Raw genomic sequence first — 23,733 nt, 5'->3', positions numbered from 1 at the left:
AATCTGGCTTATGCTCTCAAACAACAGTGTTTTCTCTTTATAAAGTACTCCTATAAAGCCTCTCAGGGTGTGTGTACCCTGCAATAAAACACTTGCTGCTGGACTGTGTCAGCTGACTCTGCTCACTGGGCTATAAAATTGAAGTGTAAACGCTCAGACTGAAGCCTGGACTCTGGGGCCCTGTGAGAGAGGGCAGGGAGTCCAAACATCTACACTGCAACGTCATAGCCCCATAATCTGAGCCCCATGAGCTCAAGTCAGTTGACACAGGCCAGCCACAGGTGTTTTATTGCAGAGTAGAAATACTCTCAGATATGAGACAGTTATAGTCTAGCCAAGTGTGCTGAAGTCTGTAATAAACTCCAAACTGTAGTATGGAGGGGGGTTGGAGGAGGAGAGTGTTCATATAAATCATATAGACCTCGGTTCCCAAAAGCAGCCTAATAGCAGTAAAAAGCTCATTGTGCAAAAGAAAAAATTCATAGCTGAATTCATGAAAATATTATTTGAGCATAGCTTTATCAGTTTTAAAATGGTTAAATTTCTGGCAATTTACCCGCAACTTCCTCAGCTTGTTAAGCAGTTAGTTAACCAAAATAACACTTTTTTAAGTAGCATAAAAAGTGTGAAGTGAAAGCAGAGGTTGAAGGAGCAACAGCACTGACTGCAACTGCCATTACCAGGTACAGTTTGCACACAAACAGTGAAAATAAAAATATCTAGTTGTTCCTGAGCGAATGGGCTTAAAATACTATTTAGAACTGAAAAGCTAAATTCACCTTTCACTTTTAGCCCTTGTATGTGTATTTGGGATGAAAACTCAGAATATAAATGAGATCAATATCTTGTGGTGGTGTACAGTTTATACTCAGAGGTGTGTGTGTGACTCAACTTCGTCCACTGGGTATTGACATGCACAAATTTTGCTAAAATTGATGTGAACTGTGTATATATATCCTACTAAATTAGAGTTTTGCATGGGACTGGAAGGCTCCTGATACTGGTAATTTAATACAGATTTTTTCACCTCTTGGTGAAAATGCAGTAGCTATCAAATGCAGTAGCTATCAAAATTGCTTCTGATGGCTGTTCAAAGATCTATGTGGAATGAACTGGTGATCTCAGTTCAGTTCCTAGTGGAAAAGTGTCTGCACCTGAAAATCCACCATCACAACTGGCATCCTTCTTGGTGTTTTTTAGAGATGCCAAGGGTTGAATGATCGTGGAGACCACCCTTAGAGGCATATTGACAAGGCATAGAGGGGAAGCTTGTACTGCTGTTCCCTATGGTGTCTCCAGGCTAGGCAGTTTGGTACTTATTCAAGAACTAATCTTTATTTTTAAAAAAACTAAAACAAAAATATGAGACTTTATCCTTCAGTGGGTAAATTCCCTAGTTTCTAAATGTAAAGGGCTATTCTAATTTTATAATGGAGAATAATAAGTGATAATGCAATCTTGTTTCAGACTTATTTTCTAGCTCCACCTACTGGAGATTAAACATATTCTGTGTTGAGTGAATGAACAAAAATTCAGTATAAACAGTCAGATGATTGGTACAAGTAATTTAGTTCAGTGTTAATAATTTTATCTTGTACCCTGCAGGAAAAAAGCAATTCTGTTTATATTCTAGAATAACATTCTATTATTGTCCAAAACTGAATGTGTTCCTCCTAGATCAGACAAAATGTAGTGAGCCTAGAGATTTTGGAAAACTGCTTTTTAAAACATAACTAGAGAGATGTATATTGTAAGTGATATAAATATTTTGATGGGTAATTTTGCTGCCATTTCATAGTGTTTGAGGAACTTAAAAATTCAACAGGAATTGAGACATTTTTAGATATTCAGTGTGAGAATTTTTGATTAAAAATAAGTTTATCCTAATCCCTTGTTTATTTAATATACAAGGTCAACTCTCAGAGATCAAGTTAATCAGGCATGCCCTGTTTTTATCACTGTGTGGGCTATGACATTACAAACACAGTTGCAGGGAGATGCCTAGAGACTGCCCATTTGCGTGCTGCAGGAAGTGGTTTTAGTTCAGTACTAGGTATAGAAAGAGGTTCCAATTACTGAATCTCCAGTGATTTTCATGACATTAATGAGTACGGTGCTATTGGTGGTGCCACCTTTTGTGTGAGATATAAAACCAAGGTTTTAAGCACCTCTGATAATTGAGTAGAATAATGTTTAGTACTTCCATGCTTTTAGATCTTGAAAAGTACTTTATTAATTAGTATAGTGGTATTGGTATTAACGTAAAGTATTCCCAACACTGACAAGATTAAGGGTTTCTATTCTGTTGTCCAGCATAAATTTCAGTTTGAATAATTAGAATTCTGTCTATTCACAATGAAGTTTCAGTTGGATATAGGTTGCTGTGTGCTCTTTGACAGCAACAGCTGTTAATCTCAGAAGTGACTTTGTTTTGGTGGTAAGTTAAATGTTGTGTGCATGTCTGAAATCTCTTAAACTGAAAAGTCTGTGTTAACTGGAGTGTAGTTATGTTCCATAGGGTTGCACTGAGTTAAGATCCACTCTTGTGATGTCCCCAAGACTTGTGGGAGATATAGTTGTGCAATGCTTGTGAGCTCCCTAGGAGCCAAATGTCAGTCCTGCAGCATTTACGAGTATTGCAAGACTGAAGCTCCCTTGAAGACTTCTCTCCTCCTCTCCTTTTCTGCTGAACCAGCTCTATGCTATAATCAGGGCAAATTTGATTATGTAAACCCACAGTTATGAAGGTATTGGAAGTATTCACAAAATTAGGGTTCTGCTATGTGTACGTATTTGCAAACTGTATTTGGGACCTTTCATTAAGAAAAGAGATGACAAGTCTTTAAGTAATATCTTTTCTTTACTTACTGTACATTGAACGCAGACGATAGAGGCCTACAGCCCTGCACTGCAATTGCCATTCTTTTCTAGCCCACTGCTTCAGATACAATAGTCTGTTTCCTGATAAGTCACTAGTGGACAAAATTTGACGCTATAGAAGAAAGCACACTCTCCCAACAACCAGTGCACTGAATCTTATGTGGAATACTTTGGAAAAGAGAGGGAATCAGATGTTTTCCTATTTAGATTGTAAACTCTTCAGGGCAGGAACTTTCTACTACTCTGTGTCTAGCACAATGAGGACCTGTTCTTGATTAGTCATTAGGCATGATTAATATAATAATAATAATTAGAACCTGAAGCTGAAATCTGATCATTGTAACTTGCTTGTAACCACTGAGTGTTGTTAGTAAGTCATATAAAGTTATATATAAAGTAAGCTATTATGTTATATTGATGGTTAAAAATTATCTAGCTCTTTTTAAAATCCTGTCACGGTATGTGCCTCAATAATTCCTTGAAGCAGTGAATGCCATATGTAACACATAGTATTTCTATAATAAAAAGAAAATACTTCTGTGGTTTTTTGTAATATCGATGGGTTATCTCCTTTGACTGAGTGATCCCAGTTACATGTCGTTGGTTCCATTTCTCCCTCTCACTGGGGTCCAGAAGTTTATTTTCCTGACTGAAAGATAAGACTGTAATAAAATTCTAAGATTCAAAAGCATCTTAAATGAAACAAATAAAGCTTGTCAAAGAAAACCATGCCTAGATCTAAGGCTCCTTAGCTCTCTCCAGGTAGTCTCAATCAACGAATTTGTAGAAACAAGATCAGAAAATATGACACTTACATTTCTACAGCATGCTCGCTCTCTCTTTCTCTGTGATTGCCAGTCTTTTTGCCTGACCCTCAGCACCTTAGGGCAGTGGTTTTCAAACTGTGGGTCGCAACCCAGTACAGGGTCGCAGAATGTAAGGCACTTGGTCGCGACGTGTCTGGTCAGCCGTTAAAAGTCCCATTGGAAGTGCTGCCCGAATAAGGCAGACTAGTTCCTCCCTGTTCTGACACCATGCTGCCCCTGCCTCAAGCACTGGCTCTGCGCTCCCATTGGCTGGTTGAGCTGTGAGGGGTGGTACCTGCAGGCGAGAGGTGTGCGGAGCTGCTTGCATGCCTCCGCCTAGGAGCCAGACCTGCTGCTGGCTGCTTCCAGGGCACAGTGCAGCCCATGGTGCCAGGACAGGCAGGAAGCCTGCCTTAGCACCCCTGCTGCTTCGCTGACCAGGAGCTGCCTGAGGTAAGCTCAAGCCCCAATTCCCTGCCCAAACCCTGAGCACTCCCCTAAATGCAAAGCCCTCTCCTGCACCCCAAACCCTTCATCCCCAGCCCCATCCCAGAGCCCTGATCCCCTCCCACTCCCACAACCCCTGCTCCAGCCTTGAGCCCCTCTGACCACCCAAACGCCTCATTCCCAGCTCCATTGGTTCACAGGCATCAACAGTTTTATTCAACTGGGTCCCCAGAAAAAAAAGTTTGAAAACCACTGCCTTGGGGTATGTCTATAGTACAGCTGGAAGTGAGTCTCCCAGCCAAGATGGACAGAACTGAGCTAGAGCACAAAAAATAGCAATGTGGATGTCCCGGCTCAGGCTCTCAAGCCCACCCAACCCTCTAGGCTTCAGAGCCTGAGCTCCAGCCCAAGCCAGAATGCCCACACTGCTATTTTTAGTGCGCTAGCTCAAGCCCCACTAGTGCGAGTCTGTCTGCCCAAGTTGACAGGCTTACTCCCAGCCACAGTGTAGAGATTACCAGTCTTTTATCTCTTGAAATAGGATGAATGTCAATTATACTTTTGGGGCTACTTTAATGAGGTCAGGTGTGACCTTGCTTATTACCATATCAGGCATTGAAGCATCCTTCATATTAATACTATGACAATAAACTCTGCTCTTATCGCATATACAATGACTTCTCTGGCACAGCACATGCTGTGTCTTCCAATCTCATTTATTGTGTTTGCTTTCCTGGGCAAACGGTTTTATTTCATAGATTCATAGGGCTTAAGGCCAGAAGGGACCAGATCATCTAGTATGACTTACTGTATGTCTTTACATTTCTCTCAGTTACCCCTGTCATGAGCCCAATAACTTATATAGTGTTTGGCTAAATCATATCTTTATAGAGTTATGGACTGTAAGGCCAGAAGGGACAGCTGTGATCATCTAGTCTGACTTCCTGCATAAGACAGATCATAGAGCTTTCCCTAAATTATTCCTTTTTGAACTAGAAAGGCATCCAGGCTTGATTTGAAGACATCTGGAGATGGGGAATCCACCACTACTTCCCTTATTAGTTTGTTCCAATAGTTAATTACCATCTCAGTTCAAATCTATGCTTAATTTCTAATCTGAATTTGTTTGGCTTCAGTTTCTAGCCATTGGTTCTTATGACTTCTCCATTGGATTGCTAAGTTTGTTAGCACTTGGTATTTTTGTGGGTCTTCTCTGCACCCTCTCCAATTTCTCAACATCCTTGTAAAAATGTGGACATCAGACCTGTACACAGCATTTCAGTCTCCATCTCACCAATGTCATATACAGAGATATAATCACCTCCCTACTCCCACTAACTACTCCCCAGTTTATATGTCCAAGGATCACACTGGACTTTGTCACTGCACTGCAGTGGGTGCTTACGTTCAGTTCCTAGTCCACTGCGACCCTTAAATCCTTTTCAGAGTCACTGCTTTCCAGGATACAGTCACCAGCTCAATAGATATGACCTGCATTCATTTTTCTCAGATGTATAACTTTTCATTTGGTTTTATTAAAACACATTTTGTTTGAATGGGCCCAGTTTATCAAGAAATCCAGATCATTAGATAACTGCCCTGACCTCATAATTATTTCCTACCTCCTGCAACCTAGCATTTCAAAAGTTTCTTTTATTCTTCATAGTTCCCGACTCATAACATGCACTTTTGGTCAGAATTTAGTTCATGGGTATATCTTTTCAAATCATAGTCTAAATAAACTTCCCCTCAGAACACCTCTGTCTTCCCTTTCCAGTGTTAATTAGTCCTTCACTGATCTGGCTGGGAATGTTACTTGAAACAATTTTCCATTATCTCCAACTTAATTTATATTGTGGCAGATCTCCAACCTTGTCTCTGTGGGTCCCGCACTTCCAGGAGGTCTGTGCTAGCCTCAGTGGCTCACTGCGACCCTCCACATAGCCCTTCTCTCTCTAGGGCCAGGGTACAGTCTACTGAGCCCTTTACATCATAAGTCAACAAGGAGGTTGGTGAGAGAATTCCCACAGTCTCTGTTGTCTCTGGGGCTTATTCAAGAACAGTTTAGCCTCCTGTCCTGACAGGGGCCTGTGTTCCTCTTCCAGGAGGTGTTTCTGTAGTGGTGGGTTGGGGGGAACCCGGGCCCGCCCTCTACTCTGGGTTCAGGCCCAGGGACCCTAGTGGCAGCAGCTGTTGGCAGCCGACCTTTCACCTCCAGAGCTGCTACACTTCCCTGGGCCACTTCCTCACAGCTCTTCTGCTTCTCTCTCTCAATGTCTTCTTCACCCTTACCTTAGGGCTCCCTTTCCAGTGGCTTGAGGGTGTCTTCATTATACAGCCGCACTTCCTTTCCTCTGGCTTCCTTTTCCTTCCCCCAGCCTAACCAGAGTCAGCTCATTTACAATATCAGAGGAGCCTTAATTAGAGTCAGGTGTTCACATTAGCTTAACAGCCTCACCTGACTCTTTGCAGGTTAATTGGAATCAGGTGTTCTCATTAGCCTAATGGCCTCAACTGACTCTTTGTAGGGTAATTGGAGTCATGTGTCCACCCTGCTCTGGTCAGCCAGAGAACAGAAAACTGCTTATCCAGTGGCCTGTATATCTGCTTTCTACTACTCTGCTGTACATCAGCTGGTGGCTCCTTCACGGAGCCGTGAGCACGGGCGTGTACTTGGTGTGGTTCACTCCCCTCCCAGACACCTGCCCCTTTTGCGGTGTGAGGGAGACCCTGGCTCATGTATATCTGGAGTGTGCCAGGTTGCAGCCCCTATTCCAGCTTCTCTTAGATATCTTATTATGGTTTTGGTTGCACTTTTCCCCTCACTTGTTCATCTGTGCACTCCCTATCCATGGCTGAACAAAGTCCCGGGACCTCCTTGTCAACCTCCTCCTAGGCCTGGCCAAAATGGCCATCTACAAAACCAGGGAGAGGAGGTTGGCTGATGGGGTTTCCTGCAACTGTGGGGCCTATTTCCACTCCTCAGTCCGTTCACGTATCTGTGCAGAGTTCCTCTGGGTAACATCCGCTGGCTCCCTTGACACCTTCGAGGAGCAGTGGGCGCTATCAGGGATTTTCTACTTGGTCCCTGTCAGGTTCCCTTCATTTAGCTCTGTGACCTCACTCCCATTCCTGTTAACTCCTTAGTTGTCCCCCGCAATTATTAGGAATGCTGGACCTGTAGATCCTCCCCTTAGGCTAGTGGGAAGTTCTTTAGCAATGGGCGGGTGGAAGCTTTCACCCACCCACTGCCAAAGGACCTCCCCCCAGCCTAAGGAAAGCCCTATTCTGCGGTACCCAGCTGGCCTGAGTCTATCACAATATATTTAAATGGAACATATTTTCATTAAGTCTGTGATCCTTAATAACATCAATCCACAGCAAATACGCTGGCTTGCTGTATGTTATTCAGTCTGTCACACACTGTATAATCTCGGTATTTTCTACACATCTGAATTCTTAAGGTAAGGTGGTGAAAATTGAACAGATTCCTTAGAAGGGTGAATCTGGGTGTGATGTATTAGAGATTAGGCAAACCCAGGGTGGTTTGGATTCTCATGTAATTTTATTAAAACCTACAAAGTCCAAATATGCAGTAGTGATGGGGCCAGTTTGGATAAATAATTCCAGGTTTCGTCCATCACTAGATAGGTTTGTTGTATACCTTTTTATTTCACTCAAGTATTCCATTTTTTAAAGTATTTCATTATTTGAAAATCTTTTATTTTTAATATGCACTTTAATAAAACATCAAAATATTGTGATACGTAGTTATTTTCTTTACCAACATCTGTCCTTCAGATAATTCCAAAAGTCATTTTATTAAATATCCAAAACAAAGAAATAGAAAGAAGTTCAAAAAACATAGAGAAGAATGACTAATGCCCCTACCATACATTATCCTAAACCCAGCTGCTTCTTTTCCTTGCCTTCCAAGGCTGATCTCCTATCAGATGTGGGAAGCTCCCACTCTCACAACTAAACTGTATTTGTTCAGCTCTGTATAACTTAGATTATAAACTCTTCAGTGCAGGAATGAGGAGCAAATTGTTAGCTGGTGTAAATTGTCAAAAAACGATCTCAGTGATTATTGGACCACCTGGAGAGATCCCTAAGACTACGAATGAGCAGCTCAGGAACACATTAAGAATCAGAGGACTGGAAGGGACCTCGAGAGGTCATCTGTCCAGCCCCCTGCACATTTAGTCCAGTCGCCTGCACTCCAGTCACCTGACAGGTGTTTGTCTAACCTACTCTTAAAAATCTCCGATGATGGAGATTCCACAACCTCCCTGGGCTTACCCACCCTGACAGTTAAGAATTTTTTCTTAATGTCCAACCTAAACCTCCCTTGCTGCAATTTAAACCCATTGCTTCTGCTTCCTTCCTCAGAGGTTAAGGGAGAACAATTTTTCTCCCTCCTCCTTGTAACAACCTTTTACATGTTTGAAAAGTGTTATCATGTCTTCTCTTCTCCAGATTAAACAAACCCAATTTTTTCAATCTTCCCTCATATGTCGTGTTTTCTAGACCTTAATCATTTTTGTCGCTCTTCTCTGGACTCTCTCCAATTTGTCCATATCTTTCCTGAAATGTGGCATATAGCACTGGATACAATAATCCAGTTTAGGCCTAATCAGTGTGGAGTAAAGTGGAAGAATTGCTGCTTGTGTCTTTCTTACAACACTCCTGCTACTACGTCCCAGGATGATGTTCACTTTTTTTGCAACAGTGTTACACTGTTGACTCATATTTAGCTTGTGATCCACTGTGACCCCCAGATCCCTTTCCACAGTATTCTCTTGTAAGCAGTAATTTCCCATTTTATATGTGTGCTGCTGGTTGTTCCTTCCTAAGTGGAGTATTTTGCATTTGTCCGTATTGAATTTCATCCTGTTTACTTCAGACCATTTCCCCAGTTTGTCCAGATCATTTTGAATTTTAATCCTATCCTCCAATGCACTTGCAATCCTTCTCGATTTAGTATTGTCTGCAAACTTTATAAGTGTAATCTTTATGCCATTAGCTAAATTATTGATGAAGATATTGAACAGAACCGGACCCAGAACAGATTCCTGGGGGTCCCCTTTCCATATGCCCTTCCAGCTTGACAGTGAATCACTGATAACTACTCTCTGGGAACAGTTTTCCAACCAGTTATGCACCCACCTTATAGTAGCTCCACATAGGATGTATTTCCCTAGTTTGTTTATGAGAGGGTTGTGCAAGATAGCCTTTCTCAAGTCAAGATATACCACATCTACCTCTTCCCCTCTATCCACAAGGCTTGTTACCCTGTCAAAGAAAGCTGTTAGGTTGGTTTGACATGATTTGTTGTTGACAAATCCACGCTGACTGTTACTTATCATCTTATTATCTTCAAGGTGTTTGCAAATTGATTAATTATTTGCTCCATTATCTTTCCAGGTACTGAAGTTAAGTTGACTGGTCTGTAATTCCCCAGGTTGTCCTTATATTCTTTTTTTATAGATGGGTGCTATATTTGCACTTTTTCAGTCATATGAACTTCAAGTGAGCTATAACAATTTACACATCTGGCCCCATGCCTTTCCACGTGTTTTTTACAGAGCTGTGAATAACTATAGTGCTATGGAAATAATAACACAGGTAAATATGACAGTTCGATTTATACAGGAGTATTTGTTTGGGATTAAATCTAATCCCAGCTCCCACCCTGAGTATGTAGTTTAGACACAGGGGAGATATACAGGGGAAGAAAGAGAGATGAATATTTTCCCCAGGATAACTATTACATGGAGCCTGCTCTAGCATAATGGTTAGAATGGGGTTGGAAGGACTGGAGGATCTACACAGCCACTGCCAACTTCTCTGTCCCCAAGAAGAAGCTTTTATCTACAGGTTTTTCTACAATATAACTAGTCTTCATGTTCTGTATTGTTCCAGGTGACTGGTATGAGCAGCTTTATCCCCTCATAATTACACTCAAAGACTGCATGGGAGAGGTGGTGACAAGGGCAAAGCAATCAATGACTTTTGTTCTACTTCAGGAACTTGCATGTGGCTTGCCACAGCATTTGATGCTGACCCTACGAAGAGACATCGTCTTTAGTCAAGCAGTAAGTGCTTCTTGAGTCACTGTTTCTCTGTTGTGATTACTGTTTGTTATTTTCATTATTGTAATTAATCATGGCATACATGCAGGTATTAATTTTTACTTTTAACGCAACACAACTCCTTCATTTGTTTTAATTCATTCACTTTAATTTTCTGTACTATGATGAGCAATTAATTGATTTAGGTTGGGTTTGCAAAGGAGCCTATGGGACTTAAATGAATAAATGTCATCTAATTTAAATAGGAGTTGGGTGCCTAATTACCTAGGCTCCTTTGAAAACTCCAACCTTAAATATTAATAGACTTAAGGGCATCTTTCTGATCTCAGTAACGGCAGTGTAAATCAGAAGTAACCCCACTGGAAGTCAATGAAGTTTCATGGGTGTAAAACCAATTTAAGGTCAGAATGAGATCCATATATTTTATGTATATATTACCCTACAAAATACCATAATATACAATTGAGATTATATATATTCACCAAACAGTAATTTCCATCTTGTTCTTCAGTCACCAAAGTACAACCTGTATCCTGTAGAAAAATAGCAAACATAGTTATAAAACTCTTGTGTTACACTAATTAATCTGTTTTCCCCACAAAATTTCTACCATCTTTTTGTTTGTTTAGCTTGCTGGATTGGTCTGTGGGTTTATAATCAAATTGCACACAAGTTTACATGATCAAGGCTTCCTACAGCAGCTTCATACTGTTGGGTTAATTGTTCAGTACGAAGGACTTCTCAGCACGTATAGTAAGTATTCCCCTGGAACAACATTGCTTAGTCCTCTTTACAAACCAAGAAGTTCACCCAGTATGTTCTTATTTTAACTTTTATTCAGTAATTTGGCTTATTGAATCAACAAATATTACCCCAATACAAAACAGCAGGCTTCCATACAATAGCACAGTTAAAGCCATTTGATATAGTACTATATGTCAGTTCAGCATAATAAAGTATAGTAATCTGTTTTTGTTCAGTTTCTTTTGAAAATATACATTCTAATTATTCTACGTGGAGTGCTGAATTGTAATGTCATTAATACAACAGACTAGTTTCTGCAATACAACTATTGTGACTTTTATATTTGAAAAATACTGTAAACTATACTAGTACAGGTGTTTAGGCTGACCTAAATAATTGGTTTATACAACTAACCCAGATACCCAGTTTAAATAGCTACTAAATCTATAATCTACTGCCAGTCAGTATTTCTGGAAATTACATGTCAGGCTTGTGATGTGAAGATAGCACTAAGCTATTTAAATTTCCAACTGCTTCATAGATGCTGTGATGCAATACACCACAGCTTACTAGTTCACCTTAGAACACAACTTTGCTTAATACACAGTACTTAGATTTGTTTATAGAGAAAGCAAGTACAGGTTTATTTAACGAAGGATAGCAGATTCATTTGATAGCAAACAGAAATTTTGGAAACAAAGGATTACTTTTGAAACAAAATTGTAATGTGCTTTTTATAGCCTAAACTTAACTAACAAGTTGTTCTCCTGTATAAAGAAGTTTATCTCACCCAAAGTTCTTCCCAGTGATTTCAGCCAACTGAGACCCCTTTTTCATGAAGCAAACCCACTGTCAGTTTATTTCTTTGGTGAAGGATTCCAGAATGTCTTTTTTCACCACTAGATAACTAGACCATACCTTTGATTTTCAATTGAAAATAGGATAACCCCTTCCCCCCTCAAATCCCACTGTTTACCTGTTCCTGTTAATTTTATTTTGAAGTCCCCTGTAAGCTCTTCATTAGCATTTGACTTCATATGCTGATAAACTTCTACCACAAGACACTCAATACACAATACTTAGCTAGGGAGATAAGTGTCTCCCTCCTCCTGTATGGAGAAGTTTTTCTCAAGACATTCTACCTTTGAGTGACTTCCCTTTAACTACAAGGACTTAAGAACAGAATTTCCCATGTTTTTACACACACACACACACACACACACACACACACCTCTTTTTATATATTATCTGCACATACATTTTGTAATGATTATAATGACCAGGGTGACACAGGCTTTCAAAAGAGACCTTACATGACCCCTTTTGGTGAACCCGGTAACCCTACATACCTGTAACCCTGCCACTTGGCACCAAGAGGTTTCTGAATCACAGATGCCAACACAGATAGCTATTAAGTGGGACATTTGGAGGGAAAAATTGCAACGCACTTTGAAATGCGCTGAAAATAATGGATTTTTTTAAGTCAGGCCGAGTTGTTTTTTCTGAAAATAGCGACTATCCCACTTAAGTAGGGACAGTCGGTATCTATGCAGCCCTTTGCCAGTCTCAAAATCAAGTTTTACTGTTTGTCCCCCACTATAAGATTACCTCAGTATAAGGGGCTCTCTGTTTCAAGTCTGTCAGAGTTGCACCCATTATAATACTCAAAATATTTGCCCTCCAAGAGCAGAACAGTCTTTAAAGGGCTTGTCAATATGGGCAAAATTTTGAAACCTGGCTGCCCTAAAGTTGTGTTCCTTGAATGTAATGACCTGATTTTCAGAAGTATCCAACACCCACACACACTGGTAAGGTCATTCAGTGAAGAAAGTTCTCAGCTATTTTTATTTAGATGCCTTAAATGTGAATTTAGTAGAGTAATTTTAGTCACTCTGGTTTGAAATGTATTACACTTATTATTGTACTAGAACCCTTTCAGGTATAGATACTAGCTAGTCAGTCATATCTGCATCTGTTAACATCTTTTGTAATGTTTCTGTACAGGTGAGGAAATAGGGATGCTAGAAGATATGGCTGTGGGCATTTCAGATTTACAGAAAGTAACATTTAAAATAATTGAAGCCAAATCCAATGACTTCTTGCCTGTAATAACTGGAAGGCGGTAAGTATTGTCCATTTCCTGAAGCACAAGCCCAGAAACATGTAGCTTTAACTTGTGCCAGTAAAATCAAGTGGAAACTCAATGTTTTTCATGTTGCTGTGTTTCCTTATGTGGGAAATGCTATAAATGTGACTTGTCTGAAGAGTGAATAGATGGCCTGTAAAGGCAGTAATGTCCTGAAGAGCTTGTAGCGGTAATAATGCTTTGGACTTTTTAGTGCCTTCAGCTGAGTATCTCAAAATTACAAATATTAATACATATTAATTCTCACAGTGTCCCTGTGAGTTGTGTACTTGTTGTTATCCATTTTTATATACGGGGAAACTGAAGCACACAGGGCCAAAATTTTCAAAAGTGGCTTCTGAGTTTGGGTGTCTCAATGCAGGGGCCCAGCTTGAAACACTGGAGGCCTTTTCTTCAGGGGTGCTGAGCACTCAGTTTCCATTCATGTTTGTGGAGATGTGGCTCTGCATCTCTGAAGATCTGACTTGATGTCCCTCTAAACTGGGAACCCAAAATTAAGAAAAATTAAACCTACATGATTTTCCTAAGATCATACAGAACATTTGAGGCAGAGCTGGATGTAAAGAACAGATATTTTTAATCCCTACCTGTGCTTTAAATACTAGTACACTTTGCTTCTCAAAGAAGTAGTACTGAAATTTAGTACATAAGTTGAATACAGAAATAGGGTCTGTAACATACGGGGATTGAAAAAGATAGCTTGCATGTGATAAACTTTCTTTTCTTTGTTGTTATCCTAGTCTAAAACTTCAAATGTTTTTACCTGTGCAGGAATTATTTCCTTAATAGTGCTATAATTCTTAAGATGACAGTAAATTAAATTCAGCTAAAAGCAGCAACTTTTTAGAAAAGATGCATTGCCACTGTTGGGGGAAGGAGCAGGTATTCACTACTATTTTTCTTTATTATTCCTGACAATTCATTCTTGTGCTGTGCACTTTCCGAAAAGGGATTGAAATAACTATCCAGGAAGGTCAGAGCATTATGGGAAAACATCAGGAATAATTAAGAAAAAGTAGACCCTGAACAGAAGAAATATGTTCTTTGTAAATATTCCCATCAAAAGTCTTGAAAAATCCAACAGCCACTGCTTGGTGCCATTACTGCAGCTGATTAAACTGTCATGCTAGGAGGTCCAGGTTTTGAAATAGACATGGGCTTAAAGATGCCTGAGGCATTATGGATTGGCAGAAAAGATAGTTGCCAGGAAGAGGACTTACTGGCTATCATGACTATACTATACTTACTGGTGGGTGAGTCACTGAATGAAATTGGTGGTATCAGTTTATTAAAAGGAAGCTTTACCTCTGCTGAGCCCCATTCCTGTTAGAGATGTGATGACATGGTACCAATCAGGGGCACAGGAGGTTAAATGTAAAGAGCAAAAGTAGGGTCAAAACCTACCAGTTTTCTGATCACTGTAACAAAAAAACAAATTTTCTGACTAACTTCTGTCTTTTTTTTAGTTGATCTTATGTAATAGAGGTCTCTAAAATGAAACTTGCAGGGAAAATGGAGAGCTGCTAGACAGAAAATTCGTTTAGCTCTTTTTGTTATAAAGCTTCCAAAGTCAGAGTATTATCTGTAATTTGCTTTGCAGCGAAATGCTTAGGTCCTCAATTTTATGTATGAAAATAAGTCAGTCCAAACGTCACAGCTCTAATGTGTGCTGCAGCCCCAAAACATCTTTCAGTAAACAGTGTTCAGTTTCACATGCTTAAAGGGTTATTATAAAAAAAAGTAGTATTTTTAAAAATTCCTTAGCATTTTTTTTATTGTTTCCATGAACTTTGAGGCATGACAGGATAGTTTATTATATAAACTTTCAACTAATGTTTTTTACCATCGCTGCATGGTTAAGGTGCAAGGCAAGTAAAGTTAAGTAGATAATCCCAAAATTTAAATCATTAATACCTAAATGTGCTGTTGTGATTTATTGTTATTCTCTTAAATAACCTAGTTTTTCTGTTGCAAGAGACAGTATTAAATGCTAAAATTTTGTAATGATTTTTAGGAACACAGGACTGGAAGTGACCTCCTGGGTCATTAAATCTAGTCCCCTGCTATCACAGGCAACCCTGCACATAATGCCGTACATAAATTTATCAAGCTCTATCTTAAAACTAGTTAGGAATAGTAGGGGCAAACAACCTATGGAAGGCTGTTCCAGAACGTCATTCCTCTGATGGTTAGAAACCTAATTTCAAAGCTAAATTTATTGATGGCCAGTTTATAGACACTTGTTCTCTAGCCAAAATTGTCCTTTAATTTTTATGCTAAGCCTTCCATTCGCTGGGAAATGTAGTTGTATAACTCAAATCAAATCCACTAAGCCTGTCTACATGGAATCCAGCCATCAAAGAAAAATAAATTACATGGCAAAAAAAGATTTTGTTTTGTTACTATACCTTATTTAAATCAAACCAGTAACGCAACAGTAAATTAGTGCTTTGGATTACAATGATTGTTATCTTCTTGCCTGACTTCAGTGTTGCTCTTGGGCCATGAAGATATCCTATTATCCCAGCTCAGTAGTATTTATCAAGATAATTTGAAAGGCAGCTTTTGTCATTGTGCAATTTAATATCAATTGAAAAAGTCACACAAGATGGTACCACTGTGGAGATTCTGTCCCAAGCACACAAAAAACAAAAACAAAAATCACCACATGTACAACCCCACTGTTTTCAATTTGTCATATCTAAAGGCAACATCTTACAATGATTTTATAGCCTAAAGACATAGTGATTCTTGGATGTGAAATGCAGTGATTGTGATGGTCCTCTGGACTTGATGTTTAGCAGCACATATTTTTAAAATTAGACCAAATCAACATTTCTTTTCAGTCTCATGCAAGCATACCATCATACCAGATTAGTAGTACAATAGCATTTGACAGTCAAGATTCAGCAATTAGGAATTCCAACCCGCAGGCCTGGGATGAGTGGCATTATGCAGAGGTCATCTGAAAAGAGTTTCTGTGCAAGCAGAAACCTCATAAACTCTGTACTGCTTTAAACTAGGGAATTAAATACAGAAAACATAAATTAGTCTTATCTGGGTCTTGGAGACTTGCATAACTAGTCCACAGCTAATGATACTGCTCATGAGAGTGCCTACTTTATAGAGCATTTGCTGCTTAACAATACCAGATTTGCACTAGTGCTAACTGAGCTATGGCATGTATCACACCCCTGGCTGAGTCCCTCCTGTGTGTACTCACCAGTCTGCTTTATTGGACCCGACCTTCGGATCCTGCATTCTTCCAAGCACACCAGGTCTGGACAGTCTCTCTAGCTTTGGCCTCTCAGACACACTCCTAGAGTGTAGATTCCCTGTCTGACAGCCCATTGGATGGTGGAGTACCATGGTCCAGCTGCCCAGACTTCCAAGATCCCTTCAAAGTTTCCCCCGTAGCTTATGCACACTCTCTCCAGAGCTCCACCCATGTGGGCATGCCAGATTATAGTTTAACTCTTCTGAGACCGCATGACACGTAAGGAACACAGAGGCTTTACAAAAGAACTTCTTAAACATGCCCACACATTACTCTTAAACAGTACAAGGGTATAAGAGCTATGAAAAAACAAGAAACGCGTGTATGCTCTCTCCAATGAGTCTACGCTAACCCTTTCTGAGAGCCCTTAAGCTCTGTCCCTGTGTGAGGTGGGTAAGTGCCTTCTTGCCTTCTTCCTCTTGACATGCTCTCTGCTTCCTGGCAGCGTTTGGTTTCAGTCCCCTCTGGCTGGCTTGAGAGCCTTCATTGAGTAATTAAAGTCCCAGCCCTCTGGAGAGAAACTGGGAGAACCAGCTTCCTTTAACTTAGTCCCTCTGTTTATCAAACTCATTGTTCTCAGAGGGAAGAGGCACCTTTGTTGTCTTTCTCATTCAGGGTCAGATTCTAGGCACAAGCCCTACTTCAACAAGATGACGAGGCAATCGAGCATGATGGTTACAGTGTACAAGGAAAGACCCAATCAAAGTTATACTCAAAATAGAGGCTGAATCATGGTTTTCACAAAATCAGAGGGGGACAAGGATATAACACCCAAACTGTCACATCATGTCACTTCTAAAACACCAGAATTCATATTTGTGTAATGAGCCATCCTGTACTTTTAAACTGTATATTCATAGTGCCACTTTTGCTTCAGAGGATGCTTCCTAGCCAAGGAGCGAAGTCCTGGCCCACTGAGCTCAATGCAAATTTTGCCATTGACTGCAGTGGGGCCAGGATTTCACCCAGGGTTTTCACTGGGTACAAGAAATTATGCAAATGGTATTAGAGTGTACTTCATGTCAATTCAAGAGTAAACCAAACAAAAATGGTGGTGTAGCTCAGCATACAGCATTTTGAGATTTGAAGTACCTTCATTCATATTTCTATATCAAGTGACAATGAGACAAAAGGCTTTTCTTAATTTTTCTACTGCCCTCACTTTTTTTATTCCTTTTTTTCCCACTTCAGTGAAGAAGTCATTATCAAAACCTAGTGTATAATTATATTACTGACCCTATTTCCTTATAGATTTGCAATAGTTTCAAAACAGAAATAAATAAAAATGGAGGTTTAACACAATTAACAGGAGGGAAAAACGTTGATTTCTAAGTGTAAACATTCTTTGCTGTGGGACCTACGAGGATGATAGTTTAGACTGAACAGCTAGATATTCTCATCTCTTATGCTTCCTTTTATTTTCCTAGTGAACATTATGTAATAGAGGTTATGCTTCCAGCAAAGATGTTTGAGTTGCTGCCTCAAGAGATCAAAGAAGGAAAGCAGCTGCATGTGTACCCAGTCCTCTTTAATGTTGGAATCAATGAACAGCAAACACTTGCAGAGAGGTAAGGCAGCACCTTTAGAAAGATACGTGTCTTAGTTTCTGCTTCTGGATGTTGTGCTAGTCCAGATGATCTCTCACAGGATTACATAGGAATCTTGCTTATTACTTGCCCTTGGGCCAATTCAGATTGTTTTGGTACATATTAGAAAAATAAATCACATTAAGGGAGATAATCGGATGGTATGTACTAAAACAAACAGTGCAAAAAGTCAGGAAAAGATATGTAATAAGTATATCAATCTATTTCCTACAGTTAAAGCCTGATTTGTTCTTTAATGCACACACTTAGCTCTAATTCACACTGACAGAAGCAATGTGTTCTCAAAGAGCAGATGTTGGCCCTTTGAAATATCTCTTGGAAAATCCTAAAACCACGTAATTTGTTATCATAGCATGTGAAGCTGAAATGTTGGGCAGGTAACAGGCATTGGGAGATGCATACTTTCCTCACATTTTGTAAATAGATAGTATGGGGCTCATGAATAGAGGTAATAGATAATAAAGTAGTAATGGATTATGTTATTAATAGTCTTATAATGGCATGAATGGTGGTGTTATATTTTCTTAAACTTTTAATGTATAAATATGCTTGCACAGCCTAGCCTAGCTACAGCCTCAAGACAGTTCTATATATCAAGTTAGTCAGCCTATAGTACAGTTCCTGTCAAAGATTCACCAAACTATTCACCTGCTTCCTAGGTGAAGGACAGCTCTGGGAAATGTTAAATAATATATGTGGCTTCAAAGAAGAGCCTCCAGAGTTACATGCTGCTAGTATTACTAGGTGCACTGTGCAATTAGACAAAAAATATTTTTACTTATTATTTGTATTATCATTGTGCATAGTGCTCTAGTCATGGACAAGGATTCCAATGTGCTGTACAAACTCAAAACAAAAGATGGACCATGCCCCAAAGAGTTTACAATATAAGGTTATGTCTGCACTGGGAGTAGGAGACATACCCGCGCTAGCTTTGACTGAGTGGGCATGCTAAAAATAAAGTGTAACTTCAGCAGCAGGAGGGGCTGATGATAAGACGAGATGACAGATGAGTGGATAGATAAGGGAATACAAGGAAACAATAAGATACCAGTGGCCTAATCTTTGTCAAATTTTGTATAAGCATCAAGGCAAAGAAGAGATTTAAGGATTAGAAGGAAAATAATGAGGTAGCATTGTGGATGTTTATGGGGAGCAGCCTCCCAAGTGTGAGGGGCAACGTGGGACAAGGCATGAAGGGACTTGTTTGAGAAGTTTAATAAGTTGGTGATGGAGGCTGGCATGGGCCAATCAGAGGAAGGAGTTGACATCTCAGAAGTGAATGAGAGATGATAGGTAGGTTCGGAATAGGCTGTTAACAGCCTTAAAAGTGAAGATAAGTAGCTTATGTTTGATGCAGTAGAAAAAGGGAAGCCAGTGGAGGGAGGCAAAGAAAGAGGTGACATGGTCAGAGTGACAGCCTCAGAAAATTACATTTGCAGCAGCATTCGGAATGGATATGAGCCGGGCAAGATCGTATTTGACAAGGCCAGAGACAAGGGTATTGCAGTAATCGAGATGTGATATGAGAGCGTGGAAGAGTTTTAGCTATGTGGATGGATATGAAAGGCCAGATTTTAGAGGTGTTAAACAGAAAGAATCAGCAAGATTTAGGTACAGCCTGGATGAGAGGATTTAGAGAGAGGGCTGAGTTGAAGATGATGCCCAGATTATGGGCCTGAGTGACAGGGAGGATGGTGCTGTTGTCCACAGTGACCAATACACTTCTCTTTTCTGTATGCATATACAAAAGATAATCATATAATAAAAATGAAAAATTAAGAAAACATGTCTGTCAAGCAAATCAAATTGGATTAATCTATGGAGAAATAACTCTTCTGCCATTTCAGGTATAAACATAAAATTTGGAGTTCACAATATTATCTGACTTCACTGGACTCCCTTGAATTTTAGAGATTCACGTATATACTAGAGATATGTAATTAAGATTGAAAACACTGAATGTGTTATTCAGTAAAAGTTTATCTATAAGTATTGAGGGGGGAGAAATAATCATAACTGGAAACGTTAATAACAATAGAAATCATCTTTTGTTTATTAATGGTCTACTAGTAAATGTTATTTCAATAGAACTGAACATCTCCAGTTTCAGTGAGCCATAGCTGGGAATATATTTGATTAAGAGTAATACTGAGACACTGAGAAAATAATAGGCAAGCTTCAAGAGAAGAGGAGATATAGTTAATATCTACTTTGGTTGCATTATAAGAAATCATGCATATAACATACAGAAATCATGACAGAGTGTTAAAATACAGGATTACGTTTAGGAGTTATATACATAGATCATCTTTTTCCCCACACTGTATCACACAACAGCTAAAGAATCTTGACCCAAATTTTGCATGTGCTTCTGCATTCACACACGCACCTTCCATGGTACAGTTCAACTGGGACAGAAGTGGACAGTGCAAAGGTGGAGAGGAAGGGTGATGGCAAGGTAATTTATGCATGACAATGTAGCTAGGCTAGCCAAACTACCTATGTAAGATTAGCCCCCTCTCTTTGACAGCACCTAAATATTGTGGTGATGTACACTTCAGAAATATTTCTATGATAAATAGATTAAATAGGGCACAGTATTGGCTGAAGCTACTGCAGCCAGTGGATGCAACAGTGGCTGTGAAACAACCATGTGACATTATTTACTTATCTGGAGGGTTATCTGGGGTTATCTGAACTCAGAGCTATGGTAACTAGTCTCTGTTTTCCGGCAGTGTCAGGAGATAAATCAGTGAGGGGACACAGCACCTCCGTCTGATAAATGATTGTTTTACACAAGAGTGCTTTTACCCAAAAATCCATGTTTTTTATTGAATACAAAGAATACTTCAAAATTAGCAATACTGTAGTTACCCAAATATAGTTACCCAAAGTCTGAAGTGGTGTCAAGTGACAGCAGCTGGTTTCCAGTGGCTAGCCTTCCTCCTAGCTGCTGTGGAGATTGTCAGTGTCGTCTTGCTCATAGAAAATCCAAATTTTTCCAAAATACACTTTCTATCTAATATTTTTATAAGTAATTCAAAACAGAGCATAACTCCAAATAAGTTATAATTGGCTGATGGTTTCTCTAGCAACAGCAAAGAACTGATTATTTCTACTTATCAGTAAAGCAACTCTGGCAAGAAACATACAGACACAGGCACCCAGACTAAGATCAGCTATCCTTGTGAGTAACACTGCGTCTGTTTTTGTCTGCCTAAGCAAGGCCAAATTCTTTCTCACTACATGGTTCCCTTGCTTCCAGCTTATGGTGGCTAAGCACAAGATAGCTGTGGATTATGTCAAGTCCAGGTCTTTCGTAACAGGATCTTTGTATCACACTTATCACTATAATTCTTGAGCACCTTCTGCAGACTGTCACAACACAATAAAGACCTTCTGATTTTCTCTCTTCTTCCTGGTGGATCACTGGAATTTTTTCTTCCTTTTCTTCCACTTCTTCATCTCCCTGTCTCTCTTTCTCCCCTTTCCATGTCCTGCCTGCTCTCATTGCCCCTCCCTTGTTCTTCTGTTGTCTTTTCCTTTTTGCTTTGGTGTTATGGGAAAGCTGGACTTGAAGAAGCGAGGTTACATGTCACTCTGGAGGCAGTGATCTCTGAAGCTAGTCTCAGCTCTCAAAAAGAGTGTTCCATAGTTTTGAGCCTGCTGTCAAGAACACTATCTTCACTCTCAGCATTTCACCCTAGAGTTGTGGACAGTAGCTTCTGTGAAACATAATTGTCATGGAAAATCATAGTCTTAGAGAGAATTCTCTTAGGTAGCTTGGGCCAATGCCATGAAGAGCCTTAGAGATGAGAACAGACATCCTGAATTTGACTGAGTGTCCTGTGAGGAGCCAGACTAGTGAGCATTTGGGTGATACCTTCCCAGCAACCTCTATTGCTCAAAAAAATGAGCTGCAGCATAGTAGAACAACTGAATCCTTTTTAAAGTGTGCGCATTTTAGCTTCACCTAAATGCAGTCACACTAATCTGGACTGGAGGTCACAAAGGTGTGGGTCACAATGGTTGGGCCGCTATAACATTAAAAGACATAGCTTACTGGCTAGTTGCTGGTGCAGAAGGAATCCCTGAAAGCTGAATCTAACTGTTCAGGAGAAAGGAGAGGAGTCCAGAAGGATCCAAGGATATGAACCTTGATTATTTGCAGCAGATAATCACAGCAGAGGGTGCTGCAATGGTAGTGGTTAGGTGTTCAAAATTTTTTCCTGCTGACATCACCTCCATCTTGCCTGAGTTCAGTTTCAGCTGCTGACTTCCGCTGAAGCAAAGGCATTATAAGCATCAAAAGTGAATGAGATGTAAAAGTTGGTGATGTCTATAAAAGCAAGCTGGCATTCAGACTTACACAGCAAATCCTGGCACAAAGACCATTTACTCTGGCTGTCTACAGGGAAGCAGGATTTGAGACTTAATGAATAGTCATGAGATGAAAGTAAGCAGGGATTTTTGTCTGTTAGCTTGTGTTTTTTGGAAGGATGTTCAGGAGTGGTTTAAACTAGTATTTGTTAATGGTGTAATGTGTATTTGAGGTCAGTTATTTTCTGTTGTATAAATCTATTAAAACAAATATTAGAGGAAAAACAATTCTTTATTTGCATAAGGAAGCCATAGCTGAGGCTGAGTTAGGTATGTGTTTTGTTTTTGTTTCTTGGTTTTAGAGAAGGGAGTGAAGTGGGGTGTTTGTTGTTTATAGAATTTGTTTTATTTTTATTTCCAACATTGTCTTTTGCTGTTTTAGGTTTGGAGATACCACTTTGCAAGAAAGTGTTAACCAGGAAAATTTTGAACTTCTTAAAGAATATTACAAATTGTTTACTGAAAAAATGCCTCCTGATTGTAAGTATAAAATTAATAAAGTAGCATTCAAACTGATTTTAATAAGAATTACAGGTGATAGACCACGGCAAATTGTAATGCTAAAACTTTAAAAGTGTTAGTATGCAGCTTCTTTACGTTTAGACCTCAATTCTGCAACTTACTGTAAGTAGGTGGACCCCAGTGACTACATGGGGCACCACTGAAGTCAATAGGGGTCCATTCGCATAGCACAAGTTGCAGGATCCAGGTCATAGTAGAAAGGTGAAACAGTAACAATGGAGTAAATTATCATGTTTTGCATATTTAACAACATAATATTTATAGTAACATAAGTAGAGGTATCCTATGATATTCATGCACAGATACCTGTCAGAAGTTTGAGTCAATTAGCTCCAGTTATTCACTTAACTTTTTATTCATTTCTGAATACTTAACTAGATGTACAAAACTAATGACTGAATTGCAGCTGTGGACCCTATCAATGGATCCCATTGTACTGTCCAATTAAGTCAATGGAAAGAGTTTCATTGACTTCAGTGGACATTGGATTAGCCCCTATATGTAAATAGAATACTGTTTTATTACTTCAATTGTTGAACTCAAACACTGAAAAGACCCATTAGGTCATCTAGTCCTGCCAAAGCAGGGTTATGTTCTCAAGTGCTTTGTCTAATGTATCTACTTTTAAATAACTTCAGCAATGGAACTTCTACCACATCCTTGGGAAATTATTCCACAATCTAAAGATCTCACCATTATGAGATTGGGGTTTTTTTTAGTGATATTCACCCTACATTTTTCTTTGCTCAATTTCAAAACATTACTTTCAGACACTTGAACCATCCTCAATATTTTTTTTTCTTTCTTGTGTCTATGTAATCCTAAA

At 39.5% G+C, this 23,733-nt stretch overlaps 1 protein-coding gene across 1 annotated transcript in view; it reads left to right on the top strand.

Annotated features, from left to right (window-relative positions):
* Positions 1-23,733, top strand: part of INPP4B (inositol polyphosphate-4-phosphatase type II B) — a 508,181-nt gene that overhangs the window by 418,778 nt on the left and 65,670 nt on the right. Inside the window, exons 20-24 of the mRNA XM_050946302.1 lie at positions 10,059-10,231; positions 10,858-10,981; positions 12,977-13,094; positions 17,823-17,963; positions 22,768-22,865. Coding sequence (XP_050802259.1) covers positions 10,059-10,231; positions 10,858-10,981; positions 12,977-13,094; positions 17,823-17,963; positions 22,768-22,865 — 654 coding nt within the window. The remainder of the gene's footprint in view (positions 1-10,058; positions 10,232-10,857; positions 10,982-12,976; positions 13,095-17,822; positions 17,964-22,767; positions 22,866-23,733) is intronic.

This window comes from Gopherus flavomarginatus, chromosome 3 (assembly GCF_025201925.1).
Source record: "Gopherus flavomarginatus isolate rGopFla2 chromosome 3, rGopFla2.mat.asm, whole genome shotgun sequence".
Classification (NCBI taxonomy): domain Eukaryota; kingdom Metazoa; phylum Chordata; order Testudines; family Testudinidae; genus Gopherus; species Gopherus flavomarginatus.
Note: the sequence above shows the minus strand (reverse complement) of the source record. Positions and strands in the feature narration are given on the sequence as shown.